The 21,864-nt window shown below is 46.8% G+C and overlaps 1 protein-coding gene across 1 annotated transcript in view; it reads left to right on the top strand.

Annotated features, from left to right (window-relative positions):
* LOC120063427 (anthrax toxin receptor 2-like) overlaps nucleotides 1–21,395 on the top strand; it is a 147,005-nt gene extending 125,610 nt beyond the window's left edge. Inside the window, exon 16 of the mRNA XM_039013797.1 lies at nucleotides 18,305–21,395. Coding sequence (XP_038869725.1) covers nucleotides 18,305–18,343 — 39 coding nt within the window. The 3' untranslated portion in view covers nucleotides 18,344–21,395. The remainder of the gene's footprint in view (nucleotides 1–18,304) is intronic.
* The last annotated feature ends 469 nt before the right edge of the window (nucleotides 21,396–21,864 follow it).

Raw genomic sequence — 21,864 nt, 5'->3', positions numbered from 1 at the left:
GCTGCCGCTGACTAGACAGGATTCCCATTTATTAGGGATCTGAAATTCCTCCAGCTGGCCTTGATAAATGATCCCGTTTGTTAGGGAGCTGACTATTCCTCCAGCTGCCTGAGTAGACGGGTTCCCGAAGCTGTGGTAAGGTATATGCTGTATGTCACAGTAGGTTTATAATGTGTGTCGTGATCAAACTCTGGTCGTATGTATTCTGCAGGCTACAGTGATTCCCAGTTTGATTAGGAGCTGAACTGATTCCTCACAGCTGCCAGTGACTAGACAGGATTCCCAGTTTGATTAGGGAGCTGAACTGATTCCTCACAGCTGACAGTGACTAGACAGGATTCCCAGTTTGATTAGGGAGCTGAACTGATTCCTCACAGCTGCCTGTGACTAGACAGGATTCCAGTTTGATTAGGGAGCTGAACTGATTCCTCACAGCTGCCAGTGACTAGACAGGATTCCCAGTTTGATTAGGGAGCTGAACTGATTCCTCACAGCTGCCAGTGACTAGACAGGATTCCCAGTTTGATTAGGGAGCTGAACTGATTCCTCACAGCTGCCAGTGACTAGACAGGATTCCCAGTTTGATTAGGGAGCTGAACTGATTCCTCACAGCTGCCAGTGACTAGACAGGATTCCCAGTTTGATTAGGGAGCTGAACTGATTCCTCACAGCTGCCAGTGACTAGACAGGATTCCCAGTTTGATTAGGGAGCTGAACTGATTCCTCACAGCTGCCAGTGACTAGACAGGATTCCCAGTTTGATTAGGGAGCTGAACTGATTCCTCACAGCTGCCAGTGACTAGACAGGATTCCCAGTTTGATTAGGGAGCTGAACTGATTCCTCACAGCTGCCAGTGACTAGACAGGATTCCCAGTTTGATTAGGGAGCTGAACTGATTCCTCACAGCTGCCAGTGACTAGACAGGATTCCCAGTTTGATTAGGGAGCTGAACTGATTCCTCACAGCTGCCAGTGACTAGACAGGATTCCCAGTTTGATTAGGGAGCTGAACTGATTCCTCACAGCTGCCAGTGACTAGACAGGATTCCCAGTTTGATTAGGGAGCTGAACTGATTCCTCACAGCTGCCAGTGACTAGACAGGATTCCCAGTTTGATTAGGGAGCTGAACTGATTCCTCACAGCTGCCAGTGACTAGACAGGATTCCCAGTTTGATTAGGGAGCTGAACTGATTCCTCACAGCTGCCAGTGACTAGACAGGATTCCCAGTTTGATTAGGGAGCTGAACTGATTCCTCACAGCTGCCAGTGACTAGACAGGATTCCCAGTTTGATTAGGGAGCTGAACTGATTCCTCACAGCTGCCAGTGACTAGACAGGATTCCCAGTTTGATTAGGGAGCTGAACTGATTCCTCACAGCTGCCAGTGACTAGACAGGATTCCCAGTTTGATTAGGGAGCTGAACTGATTCCTCACAGCTGCCAGTGACTAGACAGGATTCCCAGTTTGATTAGGGAGCTGAACTGATTCCTCACAGCTGCCAGTGACTAGACAGGATTCCCAGTTTGATTAGGGAGCTGAACTGATTCCTCACAGCTGCCAGTGACTAGACAGGATTCCCAGTTTGATTAGGGAGCTGAACTGATTCCTCACAGCTGCCAGTGACTAGACAGGATTCCCAGTTTGATTAGGGAGCTGAACTGATTCCTCACAGCTGCCAGTGACTAGACAGGATTCCCAGTTTGATTAGGGAGCTGAACTGATTCCTCACAGCTGCCAGTGACTAGACAGGATTCCCAGTTTGATTAGGGAGCTGAACTGATTCCTCACAGCTGCCAGTGACTAGACAGGATTCCCAGTTTGATTAGGGAGCTGAACTGATTCCTCACAGCTGCCAGTGACTAGACAGGATTCCCAGTTTGATTAGGGAGCTGAACTGATTCCTCACAGCTGCCAGTGACTAGACAGGATTCCCAGTTTGATTAGGGAGCTGAACTGATTCCTCACAGCTGCCAGTGACTAGACAGGATTCCCAGTTTGATTAGGGAGCTGAACTGATTCCTCACAGCTGCCAGTGACTAGACAGGATTCCCAGTTTGATTAGGGAGCTGAACTGATTCCTCACAGCTGCCAGTGACTAGACAGGATTCCCAGTTTGATTAGGGAGCTGAACTGATTCCTCACAGCTGCCAGTGACTAGACAGGATTCCCAGTTTGATTAGGGAGCTGAACTGATTCCTCACAGCTGCCAGTGACTAGACAGGATTCCCAGTTTGATTAGGGAGCTGAACTGATTCCTCACAGCTGCCAGTGACTAGACAGGATTCCCAGTTTGATTAGGGAGCTGAACTGATTCCTCACAGCTGCCAGTGACTAGACAGGATTCCCAGTTTGATTAGGGAGCTGAACTGATTCCTCACAGCTGCCTGTGACTAGACAGGATTCCCAGTTTGATTAGGGAGCTGAACTGATTCCTCACAGCTGCCTAGTGACTAGACAGGATTCCCAGTTTGATTAGGGAGCTGAACTGATTCCTCACAGCTGCCAGTGACTAGACAGGATTCCCAGTTTGATTAGGGAGCTGAACTGATTCCTCACAGCTGCCAGTGACTAGACAGGATTCCCAGTTTGATTAGGGAGCTGAACTGATTCCTCACAGCTGCCATGTGACTAGACAGGATTCCCAGTTTGATTAGGGAGCTGAACTGATTCCTCACAGCTGCCAGGTGACTAGACAGGATTCCCAGTTTGATTAGGGAGCTGAACTGATTCCTCACAGCTGCCAGTGACTAGACAGGATTCCCAGTTTGATTAGGGAGCTGAACTGATTCCTCACAGCTGCCAGTGACTAGACAGGATTCCCAGTTTGATTAGGGAGCTGAACTGATTCCTCACAGCTGCCAGTGACTAGACAGGATTCCCAGTTTGATTAGGGAGCTGAACTGATTCCTCACAGCTGCCTGTGACTAGACAGGATTCCCAGTTTGATTAGGGAGCTGAACTGATTCCTCACAGCTGCCAGTGACTAGACAGGATTCCCAGTTTGATTAGGGAGCTGAACTGATTCCTCACAGCTGCCAGTGACTAGACAGGATTCCCAGTTTGATTAGGGAGCTGAACTGATTCCTCACAGCTGCCAGTGACTAGACAGGATTCCCAGTTTGATTAGGGAGCTGAACTGATTCCTCACAGCTGCCAGTGACTAGACAGGATTCCCAGTTTGATTAGGGAGCTGAACTGATTCCTCACAGCTGCCAGTGACTAGACAGGATTCCCAGTTTGATTAGGGAGCTGAACTGATTCCTCACAGCTGCCAGTGACTAGACAGGATTCCCAGTTTGATTAGGGAGCTGAACTGATTCCTCACAGCTGCCAGTGACTAGACAGGATTCCCAGTTTGATTAGGGAGCTGAACTGATTCCTCACAGCTGCCAGTGACTAGACAGGATTCCCAGTTTGATTAGGGAGCTGAACTGATTCCTCACAGCTGCCAGTGACTAGACAGGATTCCCAGTTTGATTAGGGAGCTGAACTGATTCCTCACAGCTGCCAGTGACTAGACAGGATTCCCAGTTTGATTAGGGAGCTGAACTGATTCCTCACAGCTGCCAGTGACTAGACAGGATTCCCAGTTTGATTAGGGAGCTGAACTGATTCCTCACAGCTGCCAGTGACTAGACAGGATTCCCAGTTTGATTAGGGAGCTGAACTGATTCCTCACAGCTGCCTGTGACTAGACAGGATTCCCAGTTTGATTAGGGAGCTGAACTGATTCCTCACAGCTGCCTGTGACTAGACAGGATTCCCAGTTTGATTAGGGAGCTGAACTGATTCCTCACAGCTGCCAGTGACTAGACAGGATTCCCAGTTTGATTAGGGAGCTGAACTGATTCCTCACAGCTGCCAGTGACTAGACAGGATTCCCAGTTTGATTAGGGAGCTGAACTGATTCCTCACAGCTGCCAGTGACTAGACAGGATTCCCAGTTTGATTAGGGAGCTGAACTGATTCCTCACAGCTGCCTGTGACTAGACAGGATTCCCAGTTTGATTAGGGAGCTGAACTGATTCCTCACAGCTGCCTGTGACTAGACAGGATTCCCAGTTTGATTAGGGAGCTGAACTGATTCCTCACAGCTGCCAGTGACTAGACAGGATTCCCAGTTTGATTAGGGAGCTGAACTGATTCCTCACAGCTGCCAGTGACTAGACAGGATTCCCAGTTTGATTAGGGAGCTGAACTGATTCCTCACAGCTGCCAGTGACTAGACAGGATTCCCAGTTTGATTAGGGAGCTGAACTGATTCCTCACAGCTGCCTGTGACTAGACAGGATTCCCAGTTTGATTAGGGAGCTGAACTGATTCCTCACAGCTGCCGGTGACTAGACAGGATTCCCAGTTTGATTAGGGAGCTGAACTGATTCCTCACAGCTGCCAGTGACTAGACAGGATTCCCAGTTTGATTAGGGAGCTGAACTGATTCCTCACAGCTGCCAGTGACTAGACAGGATTCCCAGTTTGATTAGGGAGCTGAACTGATTCCTCACAGCTGCCAGTGACTAGACAGGATTCCCAGTTTGATTAGGGAGCTGAACTGATTCCTCACAGCTGCCAGTGACTAGACAGGATTCCCAGTTTGATTAGGGAGCTGAACTGATTCCTCACAGCTGCCAGTGACTAGACAGGATTCCCAGTTTGATTAGGGAGCTGAACTGATTCCTCACAGCTGCCAGTGACTAGACAGGATTCCCAGTTTGATTAGGGAGCTGAACTGATTCCTCACAGCTGCCAGTGACTAGACAGGATTCCCAGTTTGATTAGGGAGCTGAACTGATTCCTCACAGCTGCCAGTGACTAGACAGGATTCCCAGTTTGATTAGGGAGCTGAACTGATTCCTCACAGCTGCCAGTGACTAGACAGGATTCCCAGTTTGATTAGGGAGCTGAACTGATTCCTCACAGCTGCCAGTGACTAGACAGGATTCCCAGTTTGATTAGGGAGCTGAACTGATTCCTCACAGCTGCCAGTGACTAGACAGGATTCCCAGTTTGATTAGGGAGCTGAACTGATTCCTCACAGCTGCCAGTGACTAGACAGGATTCCCAGTTTGATTAGGGAGCTGAACTGATTCCTCACAGCTGCCAGTGACTAGACAGGATTCCCAGTTTGATTAGGGAGCTGAACTGATTCCTCACAGCTGCCAGTGACTAGACAGGATTCCCAGTTTGATTAGGGAGCTGAACTGATTCCTCACAGCTGCCAGTGACTAGACAGGATTCCCAGTTTGATTAGGGAGCTGAACTGATTCCTCACAGCTGCCAGTGACTAGACAGGATTCCCAGTTTGATTAGGGAGCTGAACTGATTCCTCACAGCTGCCAGTGACTAGACAGGATTCCCAGTTTGATTAGGGAGCTGAACTGATTCCTCACAGCTGCCAGTGACTAGACAGGATTCCCAGTTTGATTAGGGAGCTGAACTGATTCCTCACAGCTGCCAGTGACTGACAGGATTCCCAGTTTGATTAGGGAGCTGAACTGATTCCTCACAGCTGCCAGTGACTAGACAGGATTCCCAGTTTGATTAGGGAGCTGAACTGATTCCTCACAGCTGCCAGTGACTAGACAGGATTCCCAGTTTGATTAGGGAGCTGAACTGATTACCTCACAGCTGCCAGTGACTAGACAGGATTCCCAGTTTGATTAGGGAGCTGAACTGATTCCTCACAGCTGCCTGTGACTAGACAGGATTCCCAGTTTGATTAGGGAGCTGAACTGATTCCTCACAGCTGCCAGTGACTAGACAGGATTCCCAGTTTGATTAGGGAGCTGAACTGATTCCTCACAGCTGCCAGTGACTAGACAGGATTCCCAGTTTGATTAGGGAGCTGAACTGATTCCTCACAGCTGCCAGTGACTAGACAGGATTCCCAGTTTGATTAGGGAGCTGAACTGATTCCTCACAGCTGCCAGTGACTAGACAGGATTCCCAGTTTGATTAGGGAAGCTGAACTGATTCCTCACAGCTGCCTGTGACTAGACAGGATTCCCAGTTTGATTAGGGAGCTGAACTGATTCCTCACAGCTGCCTGTGACTAGACAGGATTCCCAGTTTGATTAGGGAGCTGAACTGATTCCTCACAGCTGCCAGTGACTAGACAGGATTCCCAGTTTGATTAGGGAGCTGAACTGATTCCTCACAGCTGCCAGTGACTAGACAGGATTCCCAGTTTGATTAGGGAGCTGAACTGATTCCTCACAGCTGCCAGTGACTAGACAGGATTCCCAGTTTGATTAGGGAGCTGAACTGATTCCTCACAGCTGCCTGTGACTTAGACAGGATTCCCAGTTTGATTAGGGAGCTGAACTGATTCCTCACAGCTGCCGGTGACTAGACAGGATTCCCAGTTTGATTAGGGAGCTGAACTGATTCCTCACAGCTGCCAGTGACTAGACAGGATTCCCAGTTTGATTAGGGAGCTGAACTGATTCCATCACAGCTGCCAGTGACTAGACAGGATTCCCAGTTTGATTAGGGAGCTGAACTGATTCCTCACAGCTGCCAGTGACTAGACAGGATTCCCAGTTTGATTAGGGAGCTGAACTGATCCTCACAGCTGCCTGTGACTAGACAGGATTCCCAGTTTGATTAGGGAGCTGAACTGATTCCTCACAGCTGCCAGTGACTAGACAGGATTCCCAGTTTGATTAGGGAGCTGAACTGATTCCTCACAGCTGCCAGTGACTAGACAGGATTCCCAGTTTGATTAGGGAGCTGAACTGATTCCTCACAGCTGCCAGTGACTAGACAGGATTCCCAGTTGTGATTAGGGAGCTGAACTGATTCCTCACAGCTGCCAGTGACTAGACAGGATTCCCAGTTTGATTAGGGAGCTGAACTGATTCCTCACAGCTGCCAGTGACTAGACAGGATTCCCAGTTTGATTAGGGAGCTGAACTGATTCCTCACAGCTGCCAGTGACTAGACAGGATTCCCAGTTTGATTAGGGAGCTGAACTGATTCCTCACAGCTGCCAGTGACTAGACAGGATTCCCAGTTTGATTAGGGAGCTGAACTGATTCCTCACAGCTGCCGGTGACTAGACAGGATTCCCAGTTTGATTAGGGAGCTGAACTGATTCCTCACAGCTGCCGGTGACTAGACAGGATTCCCAGTTTGATTAGGGAGCTGAACTGATTCCTCACAGCTGCCAGTGACTAGACAGGATTCCCAGTTTGATTAGGGAGCTGAACTGATTCCACACAGCTGCCAGTGACTAGACAGGATTCCCAGTTTGATTAGGGAGCTGAACTGATTCCTCACAGCTGCCAGTGACTAGACAGGATTCCCAGTTTGATTAGGGAGCTGAACTGAATCCTCACAGCTGCCTGTGACTAGACAGGATTCCCAGTTTGATTAGGGAGCTGAACTGATTCCTCACAGCTGCCAGTGACTAGACAGGATTCCCAGTTTGATTAGGGAGCTGAACTGATTCCTCACAGCTGCCAGTGACTAGACAGGATTCCCAGTTGTGATTAGGGAGCTGAACTGATTCCTCACAGCTGCCAGTGACTAGACAGGATTCCCAGTTTGATTAGGGAGCTGAACTGATTCCTCACAGCTGCCAGTGACTAGACAGGATTCCCAGTTTGATTAGGGAGCTGAACTGATTCCTCACAGCTGCCAGTGACTAGACAGGATTCCCAGTTTGATTAGGGAGCTGAACTGATTCCTCACAGCTGCCAGTGACTAGACAGGATTCCCAGTTTGATTAGGGAGCTGAACTGATTCCTCACAGCTGCCAGTGACTAGACAGGATTCCCAGTTTGATTAGGGAGCTGAACTGATTCCTCACAGCTGCCAGTGACTAGACAGGATTCCCAGTTTGATTAGGGAGCTGAACTGATTCCTCACAGCTGCCAGTGACTAGACAGGATTCCCAGTTTGATTAGGGAGCTGAACTGATACCTCACAGCTGCCAGGGACTAGACAGGATTCCCAGTTTGATTAGGGAGCTGAACTGATTCCTCACAGCTGCCTGTGACTAGACAGGATTCCCAGTTTGATTAGGGAGCTGAACTGATTCCTCACAGCTGCCTGTGACTAGACACGATTCCCAGTTTGATTAGGGAGCTGAACTGATTCCTCACAGCTGCCAGTGACTAGACAGGATTCCCAGTTTGATTAGGGAGCTGAACTGATTCCTCACAGCTGCCAGTGACTAGACAGGATTCCCAGTTGTGATTAGGGAGCTGAACTGATTCCTCACAGCTGCCAGTGACTAGACAGGATTCCCAGTTTGATTAGGGAGCTGAACTGATTCCTCACAGCTGCCAGTGACTAGACAGGATTCCCAGTTTGATTAGGAAGCTGAACTGATTCCTCACAGCTGCCTGTGACTAGACAGGATTCCCAGTTTGATTAGGGAGCTGAACTGATTCCTCACAGCTGCCTGTGACTAGACAGGATTCCCAGTTTGATTAGGGAGCTGAACTGATTCCTCACAGCTGCCAGTGACTAGACAGGATTCCCAGTTTGATTAGGGAGCTGAACTGATTCCTCACAGCTGCCAGTGACTAGACAGGATTCCCAGTTTGATTAGGGAGCTGAACTGATTCCTCACAGCTGCCAGTGACTAGACAGGATTCCCAGTTTGATTAGGGAGCTGAACTGATTCCTCACAGCTGCCTGTGACTTGACAGGATTCCCAGTTTGATTAGGGAGCTGAACTGATTCCTCACAGCTGCCGGTGACTAGACAGGATTCCCAGTTTGATTAGGGAGCTGAACTGATTCCTCACAGCTGCCAGTGACTAGACAGGATTCCCAGTTTGATTAGGGAGCTGAACTGATTCCACACAGCTGCCAGTGACTAGACAGGATTCCCAGTTTGATTAGGGAGCTGAACTGATTCCTCACAGCTGCCAGTGACTAGACAGGATTCCCAGTTTGATTAGGGAGCTGAACTGATTCCTCACAGCTGCCTGTGACTAGACAGGATTCCCAGTTTGATTAGGGAGCTGAACTGATTCCTCACAGCTGCCAGTGACTAGACAGGATTCCCAGTTTGATTAGGGAGCTGAACTGATTCCTCACAGCTGCCAGTGACTAGACAGGATTCCCAGTTTGATTAGGGAGCTGAACTGATTCCTCACAGCTGCCAGTGACTAGACAGGATTCCCAGTTTGATTAGGGAGCTGAACTGATTCCTCACAGCTGCCAGTGACTAGACAGGATTCCCAGTTTGATTAGGGAGCTGAACTGATTCCTCACAGCTGCCAGTGACTAGACAGGATTCCCAGTTTGATTAGGGAGCTGAACTGATTCCTCACAGCTGCCAGTGACTAGACAGGATTCCCAGTTTGATTAGGGAGCTGAACTGATTCCTCACAGCTGCCAGTGACTAGACAGGATTCCCAGTTTGATTAGGGAGCTGAACTGATACCTCACAGCTGCCAGTGACTAGACAGGATTCCCAGTTTGATTAGGGAGCTGAACTGATTCCTCACAGCTGCCTGTGACTAGACACGATTCCCAGTTTGATTAGGGAGCTGAACTGATTCCTCACAGCTGCCAGTGACTAGACAGGATTCCCAGTTTGATTAGGGAGCTGAACTGATTCCTCACAGCTGCCTGTGACTAGACAGGATTCCCAGTTTGATTAGGGAGCTGAACTGATTCCTCACAGCTGCCAGTGACTAGACAGGATTCCCAGTTTGATTAGGGAGCTGAACTGATTCCTCACAGCTGCCAGTGACTAGACAGGATTCCCAGTTTGATTAGGTGGGGAAAAAAGGATGTGAAAATGGAGTTGCAGTTCTACTATAATATCCTTTGGGGGTTTCTACTCTAATGTCCTTTGGGGCTTTCTACTCTAATGTCCTTTGGGGCTTTCTACTCTAATGTCCTTTGGGGCTTTCTACTCTAATGTCCTTTGGGGCTTTCTACTATAATGTCCTTTGGGGCTTTCTACTCTAATGTCCTTTGGGGCTTTCTAATCTAATGTTCTTTGGGGCTTTATACTCAATTGTCCTTTGGGGCTTTCAACCCTAATGTCCTTTGGGGCTTTCTACCCTAATGTCCTTTGGGGCTTTCTGCTCGATTGTCCTTTGGGGCTTTCTACTCGATTGTCCTTTGGGGCTTTCTACCCTATTGTCATTTGGGGCTTTCTACCCTATTGGCCTTTGAGGCTTTCTACCCTGTTGTCCTTTGGGGCTTTCTACCGTACTGTCCTTTGGGGCTTTCTACCATAGTGTCCTTTGGGGCGTTCTACCGTATTGTCCTTTGGGGCTTTCTACCGTATTGTCCTTTGGGGCTTTCTACCGTATTGTCCTTTGGGGCTTTCTACCGTATTGTCCTTTGGGGCTTTCCAGATATCTGTTTCTGGTAACACTCTCCTATTGGTGGCGGAGACACTGATGTTTACTTACTTCCATGTACCTAGTGCTTGTATACGAGGCAAAATGGCGTGATCGTCAGTGAGCTTGATTTTGTTGGCTGTAGCCCTGGTGGCTCTAATTTCCCTACAGGACAGATGGCAGTGCTATGTGTGTGTGTACGTGCGTGTGTTTCGGTGTGTGTGTGTGTGTGCGCCGGCGAGGGACTGTGTGGACCGATGAGGGCCTTGAGTGTGGACGGGAGGGAGTGTTGTTCAATCTCTGGCACGGCTGCCATCCCCTTGCAGCTGCGCTTTTCCCCCAGCCTCCCTCCGTTTTCAACTTCTTCATTTGTTCAATATGTAGCTAGAAGATAGGGGATAAAGAAAGAACAAGATGTGTGACTCCACTGACAGACAGGGACATTGAAATGTGTCCATGGTAGAGGTATTGCAAGTGTTTTTGCTCTGGGGGGGGGGTCCAGTAATGCCATTGGGATCCCTTGCAGAGAAAGAATAACTGTTCATTCAATATGAGGGTTTTGGATAGGCCGCTCATTTAATTGAGTCTTGTAACTTCATAGATATAAGTGGTGGCTAAAAGCCAAAGGACACATTGTAGCTTTTACAGTCTCTCATTTCCTTCCAAACAAATATTTTATAATCCGTAATTATTGTTTACTATGTCATATTTCAAATAAAACATTTTATTCAAGTTATATTGAGACGTTTTATTATTATTTATTTTATGTATTATTTTATTCAAACATAAGAGCCAGAAAAGGTCGTAGTCGGCCTAGTTCCAACGGTCCATATTATAAACTCCCTCAGCTGTGTCCTTGCTAGGGATTTCCTATTACGGATGCCGTATGCACCTAGTTTTATTGGTCTCAGTCCCTCATGTAGAAACTGTAGAAACTGGACAGTGTAAGACAGATCCTTGTAGTGTTGTTGGGGGAATCAAGCTGTTCAGAGAGAGATGAGATACAAAATCACTCACAAACACGGACTTCTGGAGCCTTGCCCAAGAACCAGCCCAAACTCTGATCGACAAACATGTTCTTGTTCTCTGAAGTCTGGCTGCAGACCTCTGTAGCTCCAGACAACATGGTGGAGCAGAGACTCCAAAACCTCTACCAAGATGGTTTGACATCGCCAGGCCAAAGCTATGGGCAGATAACCAAGAGGTGTACACACAGGGTGACATCTTGTCAGGTCAAATTTTTGGAGATTTGTTGCCAAAAACATCTGTTTCGTCCATTCGGAATTACTTAACACAGTACTTGTTTTAGAACAAATTGGGAATACTACAGATTGTGAATGTGATTGCAGTTGAGTTTTCTTGCTTATACTTACTGACAACCTAGCTTAAACTCTCTAGAATTGCATCTGCCTCTTGGTCATTGTAGGAAGGCGAGGTTTCAAAATAAATACTGGTGCAAGAATAACTGAGAAGTGAGTAATTTTGGCAGGATCTTTCTCCACATTTGGTGCTGTCCAAATGACATCCATTGTCTGATGAAAGGGTGTGTTCAAAATGAGAAGGCGAAAAGAAAGAAAACAGTTGGCTTTCTTTCCAACTATGTGGTTCATACTGCATTTTTCATTGTATAGATAAATGACAGAACACTTAAAATCATAAAACTGTAAGTATCTCAAACTTGCAGCTATGAATACCGTTTTCTATTGTACAGTATTTCTACATGAACACAACCATATTGTATTGCAGTGCGAAGTGCAGTCGGCTACGCTATGCTAACACCACACCTCCGAGTTTCTGTGACACATCTGAAGTTTAGAAAGTTAACTTCTCAATATCTCCCAATGTGTTTCAGTCCAAACCTAATGGAGGGGTTTTATTTGCTACCTATTTATCACCAGACAGTAGCTTGCAGCTCTCTCTCTACTTCTCTCTCTCCTACTACAAGGAGAGAGAAAACACCCCCTGCCTGTACCCCTTTGTCTCTTCACTTCTCAACCTCCCCACCTCTGACGTCTACTCATCCATCCTTCCTTCATCCAGTCAGTCGTCCATCCATCTGTCTGATTAAATTCCTCTGACATCCCATGCTGACATGTAGACTTTTCTATTGTTCCCGCTCTCTGCAATCTGGCGAGCGACACACACACAGGTGGGCAGTGCCCATCACCATCTCTCCCTCGTTCCCTCTGTGTGTGTGTGTGTGTGTGTGTGTGTGTGTGTGTGTGTGTGTGTGTGTGTGTGTGTGTGTGTGTGTGTGTGTGTGTGTGTGTGTGTGTGCCTCTGAAACCTGGCCCAGTTACAGTAGATTACACACTGCCAAGTCAGAGCTCAGTGGACCGTTAACATGATCAGGGGAGCTGGAATGCAGGCCCAGTTAGCCAGCTCCAGTTAACCAGCCCTATACCCCAGCCCCAATTAGCCAGCTAAAGTTAGCCAGCTCCAGCACTATACCCCAGCTCCAGTTAGCCAGCTCCAGCACTATAACCAGCTCCAGTTAGCCAGCTCCAGCCCTATACCCCAGCCCCAGTTAGCCAGCTCCAGCCCTGTACACCAGCCCCAGTTAGCCAGCTCCAGCACTCCAGAGCCCCAGCTCCAGTTAGCCAGCTCTATACCCCAGCCCCAATTAGCCAGCTCCAGTTAGCCAGCTCTATACCCCAGCCCCAATTAGCCAGCTCCAGTTAGCCAGCTCTATAGTCCAGCCCCAATTAGCCAGCTCCAGTTAGCCAGCTCTATACCCCAGCCCCAATTAGCCAGCTCCTGTTAGCCAGCTCCAGTTAACCAGCTCCAGCCCTATAACCCAGCCCCAATTAGCCAGCTCCAGTTAGCCAGCTCCAGTTAGCCAGCTCTATACCCCAGCCCCAATTAGCCAGCTCCTGTTAGCCAGCTCCAGTTAACCAGCTCCAGCCCTATAACCCAGCCCCAGTTAGCCAGCTCCAGTTAGCCAGCTCCATCCCTGTACACCAGCCCCAGTTAGCTAGCTCCAGTTAGCCAGCTCGAGCCCTATACCCCAGCTCCAGTTAACCAGCTAAAGTTAGCCAGCTCCAGCACTCTTCCCCAGCTCCAGTTAGCCAGCTAAAGTTAGCCAGCTCCAGCACTATACCCCAGCTCCAGTTAGCCAGCTAAAGTTAGCCAGCTCCAGCCCTATACCCCAGCTCCAGTTAGCCAGCTAAAGTTAGCCAGCTCCAGCCCTATACCCCAGCTCCAGTTAGCCAGCTCCAGCCCTATACCCCAGCTCCAGTTAGCCAGCTAAAGTTAGCCAGCTCCAGCACTATACCCCAGCTCCAGTTAGCCAGCTCCAGCACTATACCCCAGCTCCAGTTAGCCAGCTAAAGTTAGCCAGCTCCAGCCCTATACCCCAGCTCCAGTTAGCCAGCTAAAGTTAGCCAGCTCCAGCCCTATACCCCAGCTCCAGTTAGCCAGCTAAAGTTAGCCAGCTCCAGCAATATATCCCAGCTCCAGTTAGCCAGCTAAAGTTAGCCAGCTCCAGCCCTATACCCCAGCCCCAGTTAGCCAGCTCCAGCCCTGTACACCAGCCCCAGTTAGCTAGCTCCAGTTAGCCAGCTCCAGCCCTATACCCCAGCCCCAGTTAGCCAGCTCCAGTTAGCCAGCTCCAGCACTATCCCCCAGCCCCAGTTAGCCAGCTCCAGTTAGCCAGCTCCAGCACTATACCCCAGCCCCAGTTAGCCAGCTCCAGTTAGCCAGCTCCAGCACATTACCCCAGCCCCAGTTAGCCAGCTCCAGTTAGCCAGCTCCAGCACTATACCCCAGCCCCAGTTAGCCAGCTCCAGTTAGCCAGCTCCAGCCCCTCCAGAGCCCCAGTTAGCCAGCTAAAGTTAGCCAGCTCCAGCACTATACCCCAGTCCCAGTTAGCCAGCTCCAGCCCCTCCAGAGCCCCAGTTAGACAGCTCCAGCCCTGTACACCAGCCCCAGTTAGCCAGCTCCAGCCCTGTACACCAGCCCCAGTTAGCCAGCTCCAGTTAGCCAGCTCCAGCCCTATACCCCAGCCCCAGTTAGCCAGCTAAAGTTAGCCAGCTCCAGCACTATACCCCAGCCCCAGTTAACCAGCTCCAGCCCCTCCAGAGCCCCAGTTAGCCAGCTAAAGTTAGCCAGCTCCAGCACTATACCCCAGCCCCAGTTAGCCAGCTCCAGCCCTAACCCCAGCCCCAGTTAGCCAGCTCCAGCCCCTCCAGAGCCCCAGTTAACCAGCTCCAGCCCCTCCAGAGCCCCAGTTAGCCAGCTAAAGTTAGCCAGCTCCAGCACTATACCCGAGTCCCAGTTAGCCAGCTCCAGCCCCTCCAGAGCCACAGTTAGCCAGCTCCAGCCCTGTACACCAGCCCCAGCTAGCCAGCTCCAGCCCTGTACACCAGCCCCAGTTAGCCAGCTCCAGTTAGCCAGCTCTAGCCCTATACCCCAGCCCCAGTTAGCCAGCTAAAGTTAGCCAGCTCCAGCACTATACCCCAGCCCCAGTTAACCAGCTCCAGCCTCTCCAGAGCCCCAGTTAGCCAGCTAAAGTTAGCCAGCTCCAGCACTATACCCCAGCCCCAGTTAGCCAGCTCCAGCCCTAACCCCAACCCCAGTTAGCCAGCTCCAGCCCCTCCAGAGCCCCAGTTAACCAGCTCCAGCCCCTCCAGAGCTCCAGTTAGCCAGCTAAAGTTAGCCAGCTCCAGCACTATACCCCAGCCCCAGTTAGCCAGCTCCAGCCCTAACCCCAGCCCCAGTTAGCCAGCTCCAGCCCTAACCCCAGCCCCAGTTAGCCAGCTCCAGCCCCTCCAGAGCCCCAGTTAGCCAGCTCCAGCCCCTCCAGAGCCCCAGTTAGGCAGCTCCAGCCCCTCCAGAACCCCAGTTAGCCAGCTCCAGCCCCTCCAGAGCCCCAGTTAGCCAGCCCCAGCCCTTCCAGAGCCCCAGTTAGCCAGCTCCAGCCCCTCCAGAGCCCCAGTTAGCCAGCCCCAGCCCTTCCAGAGCCCCAGCCCCCAGACATAATGCTCCTGCTGGGAAGCAGCTTTTTCAAAGTCCCCCTCTCGTTTTAAACCCCAGAAAATCCAGTGAACTTAGCTGCTCTGGTGTCTGCGGCCAAAACAGCATCTGATGTGCCTTATTTGTTGACTGTGTGAGATTAGGCACAGAGGGTCGACGCAAAGTCCACACTATGCGTGCGTACACACACACACACACACACACACACACACACACACACACACACACACACACACACACACACACACACACACACACACACACGATTTCAAGAGAGAAAACAAGGAGAATTCTCTCTTTTGTCCAAAGCCCAGTTATAGTCCAAACAAATTTTAGCAAGCACAACCCGTGTGTGGACCCGCTAACTGTTGTGGCTGCCCCCCGCAACACTGAACCATTTCAACAACCACCATAATGTCTGTTGGACTCACCAGTGGAGGAGTACTACAATGGTCTCTGATCTTTGATCATATTTGGATGCAGTTTTTGGATGCTCACATCATCTCAGTCAGTGCATTGGCATCCACACGGTTAGTGCATCCAATATGTCAGGGTTGTGCTTTTGTCTCTGTGAGTGTGTGTGTGGGGGGGGGGGGGGGAGAGAGAGAGAGAGAGAAAACTAAAGGAAGGGAGAGCGAGAGAGAGAGAGAGAGAGGGACGGAGGGAGGGCAGGGCACAGTGTCAGGGTTGTGCTTCAGTCTCTGGGTGTGGGAGAGTGGCAGTGGTAGTGGCAGGTTGGGAAGGGGACTAGTGTTCTTGGCTTGGCCGGTGTCTGTATATTAGCTGTACTAGAGCTCCCTCTTGGTGCCAGTAAGAGCTGGAGCTATACCACTGGACGGTTTGCCCTGCCAGCAGTAAGGCAGTAAGGCTGGCTGAGACAGCTGCTCAACTGGGCCTCCTGTGGTCCACAACAGGATTGGGGTCAATTCCAATTTTATTTAACCTTTATTTTTATCAGGAAGTCATACAGGGAGTCATTCAGAACAACTGAAATTACAGAAATACACACGTCAAAACATAAATACAGAAAGGAAACACGGTCTTAAAAAAACAAACTCATTCTTCATTAATAAGGTTCTCAATCAGCTTTCTGAATTGCCCTAGAGAGGCACCAGAACATCCTAGAGAGGCACCAAAACATCATAGAGAGGCACCAAAACATCCTAGAGAGGCACCAGAACATCCTAGAGAGGCACCAGAACATCCTAGAGAGGCACCAGAACATCCTAGAGAGGCACCAGAACATCCTAGAGAGGCACCAGAACATCCTAGAGGCACCAGAACATCCTAGAGAGGCACCAGAACATCCTAGAGAGGCACCAGAATATCCTAGAGAGGCACCAGAACATCCTAGAGAGGCACCAAAACATCCTAGAGAGGCACCAAAACATCCTAGAGAGGCACCAGAACATCCTAGAGGCACCAGAACATCCTAGAGGCACCAACACATCCTAGGGAGGCACCAAAACATCCTAGAGAGGCACCAGAACATCACTTTTAAGAACATTTTGAAAATTGTTCCACAAATAAGGTGCAAGAAAACTGAAAACTGATTTAGTACACTGAAATTCCACTTCTACAGTTGAACATCTATCTATTAAAAATATATTTTCAAAGAATATAAGTTATTATTTCAAACGATTTAAATTCAAATCACTGAGTGACTTTAATTATAATTGACCCCCATCCCCATGTACCCCATGCTGCCCTATACAGGACCCTGGTGAGTGGGATGAGACCACCACCGTCAGGGGTCTACATTGAGATGTTGTTGTAGTGGTGGCCATGTTGGTGGAGTGTGCTGTAAAGCAATAACACCATGGTAATAAATAGAGGAAGACTTGTGAGAGTGAGTCCTCATGTTGTGCATAGATGCATTCTGTTACAACAGTTTTGCAATGTGGAACAAGATGTCATTTACGTGTACAGTACACTATCTATCACTTGAATATTTGACATAGTATGAGCGTAGGCAATTCTTCTAAACATAGATATCAATGTAAGATTTTTTAGCATTTGTAATGTTATTGATAGGTGAAATTATAAAAGTTTCCAGTGAATTTGATTTAGTACATTTTAACATTATATTTATTATACATTTTACATTTAAAAAATATAAAAATTAAGTTTCTGATGAAAGTCTTTAATTGTATACATTTTTAAATTTGTAGCAGAAAAATCTACAAATGTGTTGTAGACCTGGAAATGTATCAACATATGAAATATTTAACCGTGTTGCTATGCTACAGTAATTAGATTTACTTTAAAAGTATTTAACTGTGTTGCTATGCTACAGTAATTAGATTTACTTTAAAAGTATTTAACTGTGTTGCTATGCTACAGTAATTAGATTTACTTTATTAATATTTAACTGTGTTGCTATGCTACAGTAATTAGATTTACTTTATTAATATTTAACTGTGTTGCTATGCTAAAGTAATTAGATTTACTTTAAAAGTATTTAACTGTGTTGCTATGCTACAGTAATTAGATTTACTTTAAAAGTATTTAACTGTGTTGCTATGCTACAGTAATTAGATTTACTTTACAAGTATTTAACTGTGTTGCTATGCTACAGTAATTAGATTTACTGTAAAAGTATTTAACTGTGTTGCTATGCTACAGTAATTAGATTTACTTTAAAAGTATTTAACTGTGTTGCTATGCTACAATAATTAGATTTACTTTAAAAATATTTAACTGTGTTGCTATGCTACAGTAATTAGATTTACTTTAAAAATATTTAACTGTGTTGCTATGCTACAGTAATTAGATTTACTGTAAAAGTATTTAACTGTGTTGCTATGCTACAATAATTAGATTTACTGTAAAAGTATTTGCCATTTTTTGGGAAAAATATTACAATTTAATTTTGAATAATATTAACTGAAACAAATATTACAATGATTTAATTTATAAATAACTTTTTTCAATAGTGATGAATGTATGGGAATGTTTGGAGGGATGTTATTGATCCAAGACTAATACAATGTATTATTCTCTCTCTTTTCAGGGGAGATGTATTAATTTCAACCGTGTGCAGAACCGTTAGAAGACGAACACAAAGGAGAACGTCTTCAACATTCAAATATGTGTTTGAAGACTTAATATCCAGAAGACTATAAGTGTCCAAAACCACTATTCATTAGCTTCTCTCAGTATTGTGCTCAAAGTGGAATCTCTTTCTCCATGATGTCTCCTGTCATATCCAAAAGCATCTTACTTATAAGAACATTTTCATATTTCCATCCTTCCATAACAGGGATATAACTTTATATTTTTTTTAACTTGTCCTTTTTTTAACTTCACAAGAGGCCAAAGCAAATAAACAGTGCGGCACGAAACGTGGCCAATCGGATCTGGTTAGCTTTTTTTGTGCGCTCTAAAAGCTTAACATATTCTGACCATATTGCGCCTTCTGTGGAAAACCTCATTTCATGGACACAGACGGAAGCTATCTTAAAAAAAGAAACATGCAGAGCGAGAGAGAACGGGCGAGGCTGTGCCGTTAGCATGGCAGTAGCAATACTCCCAGAGGGCCTCGACACACAGTGCACAAGTCCATCGCCTCTTGGCAACATCTCGTCACAAAGCCTCTCCAACTTCTCTCCCTCCACTATCGTTGAAAGATGCCCGGCGGGACCCCCTTTGACTGCAGATCCTGTCATTTTAACACTGAGAAGTGCACACGCATGACAAACTGTGGACAGCCAGGACGCCCTAAGGTATTGGAAGCAGTAGCTAAGACATTGCCCTTTAGTTTTGTGAAGACACCTTTCTTTCATTATGCACTGGGGACAAGGGGAGTTACTAGAGCGTTATCCCACCGCGGGCCAGGCCAGAACAGGACAGCCCCTCTGACCAGACCACCACAACTCTCCACTCTGACTACTTTTGAGGGATGGACGCCTAAAGCCCCTGACATGGTGCTTGGCTGTGTTTCCCCAATGTTTTGATGCAATCTGCTGTATGCTCACTAAGGCGTACAACATCACAACCCATAAACCTGCCAGTCAGTCAGTTGAAGAGTTTTAAGATATACATACAGCTGTCTCCCACTTCACTGCTACCCGTCCCCCTCTGTCTCCAATTCTCCAAGGGCCTCCCTGCCTCTCTCCAGTCTCAGCCCTTTAGCTTCGGCAGCAGAATATCAAAGTTTAATTAAAATAATTAAAGAGAACAGCAAGCAGCAGCCTGTGAAGATTTGATCGTCTTTTTTTTTTAAGCCTTTTGACATTGAATGACCTACAACTGTACGTGCATTATTTGGAGAGAAAGAGGCCATCCCATCCTGTCTCCTTGGCGACGGTTTGGTGCACCCTGGCTGTCCGAAACCCAAACGCAAAACCAAGGCAACGGATGCGACGGACGGATAAGTATTGTTCATTTGCAGAAATTACGTTACCAAGCCTCGCACGTGTCGACCCCACCACCAAAAAAAAAAAGCGGTAGTTATATATGTATATATATATTTGTTGTAGATTTCTCAAGAGCGCTGTCATGACACCAATCCCAAAATGATGTCAGCGAGAGAGGAGCACTGTGGGGGAGGAAAGGCAGCAGCTGAATAGAAAAGGCTCCAAAGATCCAGTCACTTTGGATACAGTACTTCAGATGCAAAATGGATATTCGAGTCGAAACCTGACAAAGCGCGCCCGGTTTTGATGGGAACCAGTATAGACAATGACCAGTGGCTGGGTCAGTGGGATGTCTCTGTGCAACCAGGGAAGCTTATCAAATGACACTAAAAATAAGTTCAACAACCATCAAGTTTCAGGGGGAATGGGCCAGGATTTACACATTTGGTGGGCATGCGTGTGCACGAGACGGGTTGGGCGCGCACAACGTCGTCTCTGACTTAATTATTCCTTTGTTTTGTTATCTGGGTGGACAGGAAGGGACAGGAATGACACTGATGGTCAGATACAATCCTTAGCAAACCGTGATATTATTTTTCATACACATTTTAGTCTCTTGTCTGATCTTCTGCACAACATTTTAGTAAGATAATCAGCTTCGTTTAAATGAACTGTAGAAGAGGATATTTAACAGTTTTTATAATTTCTTGTTATGTTACATCTGAGAGCACAGAGCTGCTATTAACCCATACTAGTTAGTTATTTACATACCAGGCCAAACACAGCTCTCCATCCTAACAACACTTCACATTGGCTTTCGGTTCCCTCTCTTTCCCCTCTGCCATCTCCAAATGTTCCACGGCGAGAACACAGTTTTTACTCTTTATAAATAAAACATATTTATAGTATTGATATTTTAATATGACAGTGCCCTTTGCCAAATATGCCTTTACTTAAAAATATATTTATTTGTAATTTTTTGGCACTTTTTAATTTTGTTTTGTGCAATTCAATTGCGAGATGCCCAAAATCCCTCTTTTTTTTCAGCATAAGCTAAAAGTTGGTTTGAATAAAATAATTTTAATATAAACATTTTAAAACCCAATTATATCATAGTTTTTATTTCACATATGGAAGGCTGTAAATTCTGCATATTTTTAGAATGAACATTTTTAGAAAACAAACAGCTAATAAAAATGCAACTGTTAAAGTATGTGTTAGACTGTGTAATTTGATATAATTTATATCAGGATGTTTAATAATTACATTTTGCGATTTTAAAATCACCTCTGGTAGTTGTACCCGAATAATTTAAGTAGTCAACGATAAGCACATTATTCAATGCAATCATGCAGTATTTTTCTTATTTTCCAAAATATTAAAATGATGTTTATCCGTGGTTTAATTGTAGATTGTCTGTCCTCATGTCTGCATTTCCTGTATTATCATAGCACTTCAGGACAGGGCTGTACTACGGGCTTTAGTTGCAGTACATACCAAGGATAACAACTGTTCTCCAAACGTTGGTTTTGTCTCTGTGCTATATTCATTCATGGGTTGCATATGTTATGTACACTGTATTGGTTTGTTTCGTCGTTTTTATACATTAAATCTTTTTTTTCATTTATTTATCACAAATTCCTACTACAATCACCTTTTTTTTTATGTGACTACAATTACCCATTGTGATGTCACAGTGATTGTCATGTGTTCGATTCATTATTAAACCTTCAACTGGAAACTGGAGCTCTCCCATGTTTACTCGGCTGTTCCTCTGCTATATAGCGAAGACATGGCCTGATACTATTTGAGTATGAGGGTGCTAAGGGCTATGTTTAATTGGGTCTGTACAGATTTATACGGGCCGACAGGGAATGTGATTAAATGCTGTATGTGGACAGAGATAGTGGACAGTGACCAGCCTCTCTCCCCTTGTAAAGCTTAACACCGGAGGCACCACACACACACACACATACACACAAAATACTCCCAAGGACCACAACGCCCCAAAAAAATAGGTTTTCCATTTAGTAAAAATATGTGCTTCTACACCTTCTGTTTTCACAACATTTGCATGCTGTGACGAGATGCCTGCTGTGTGTGTGTGTATGTGTGTGTGTGTGTGTGTGTGCATGTGTGCGTGCATGTGGACGTGTTTAACTATCCTTGTGAGGACCAGAAGTCCCCACAAGAATAGTAAACAAACAAAATTGGA

The sequence above is a fragment of the Salvelinus namaycush genome, chromosome 18 (genome assembly GCF_016432855.1).
Source record: "Salvelinus namaycush isolate Seneca chromosome 18, SaNama_1.0, whole genome shotgun sequence".
In the NCBI taxonomy this organism is placed as follows: Eukaryota; Metazoa; Chordata; class Actinopteri; order Salmoniformes; family Salmonidae; genus Salvelinus; species Salvelinus namaycush.
Note: the sequence above shows the minus strand (reverse complement) of the source record. Positions and strands in the feature narration are given on the sequence as shown.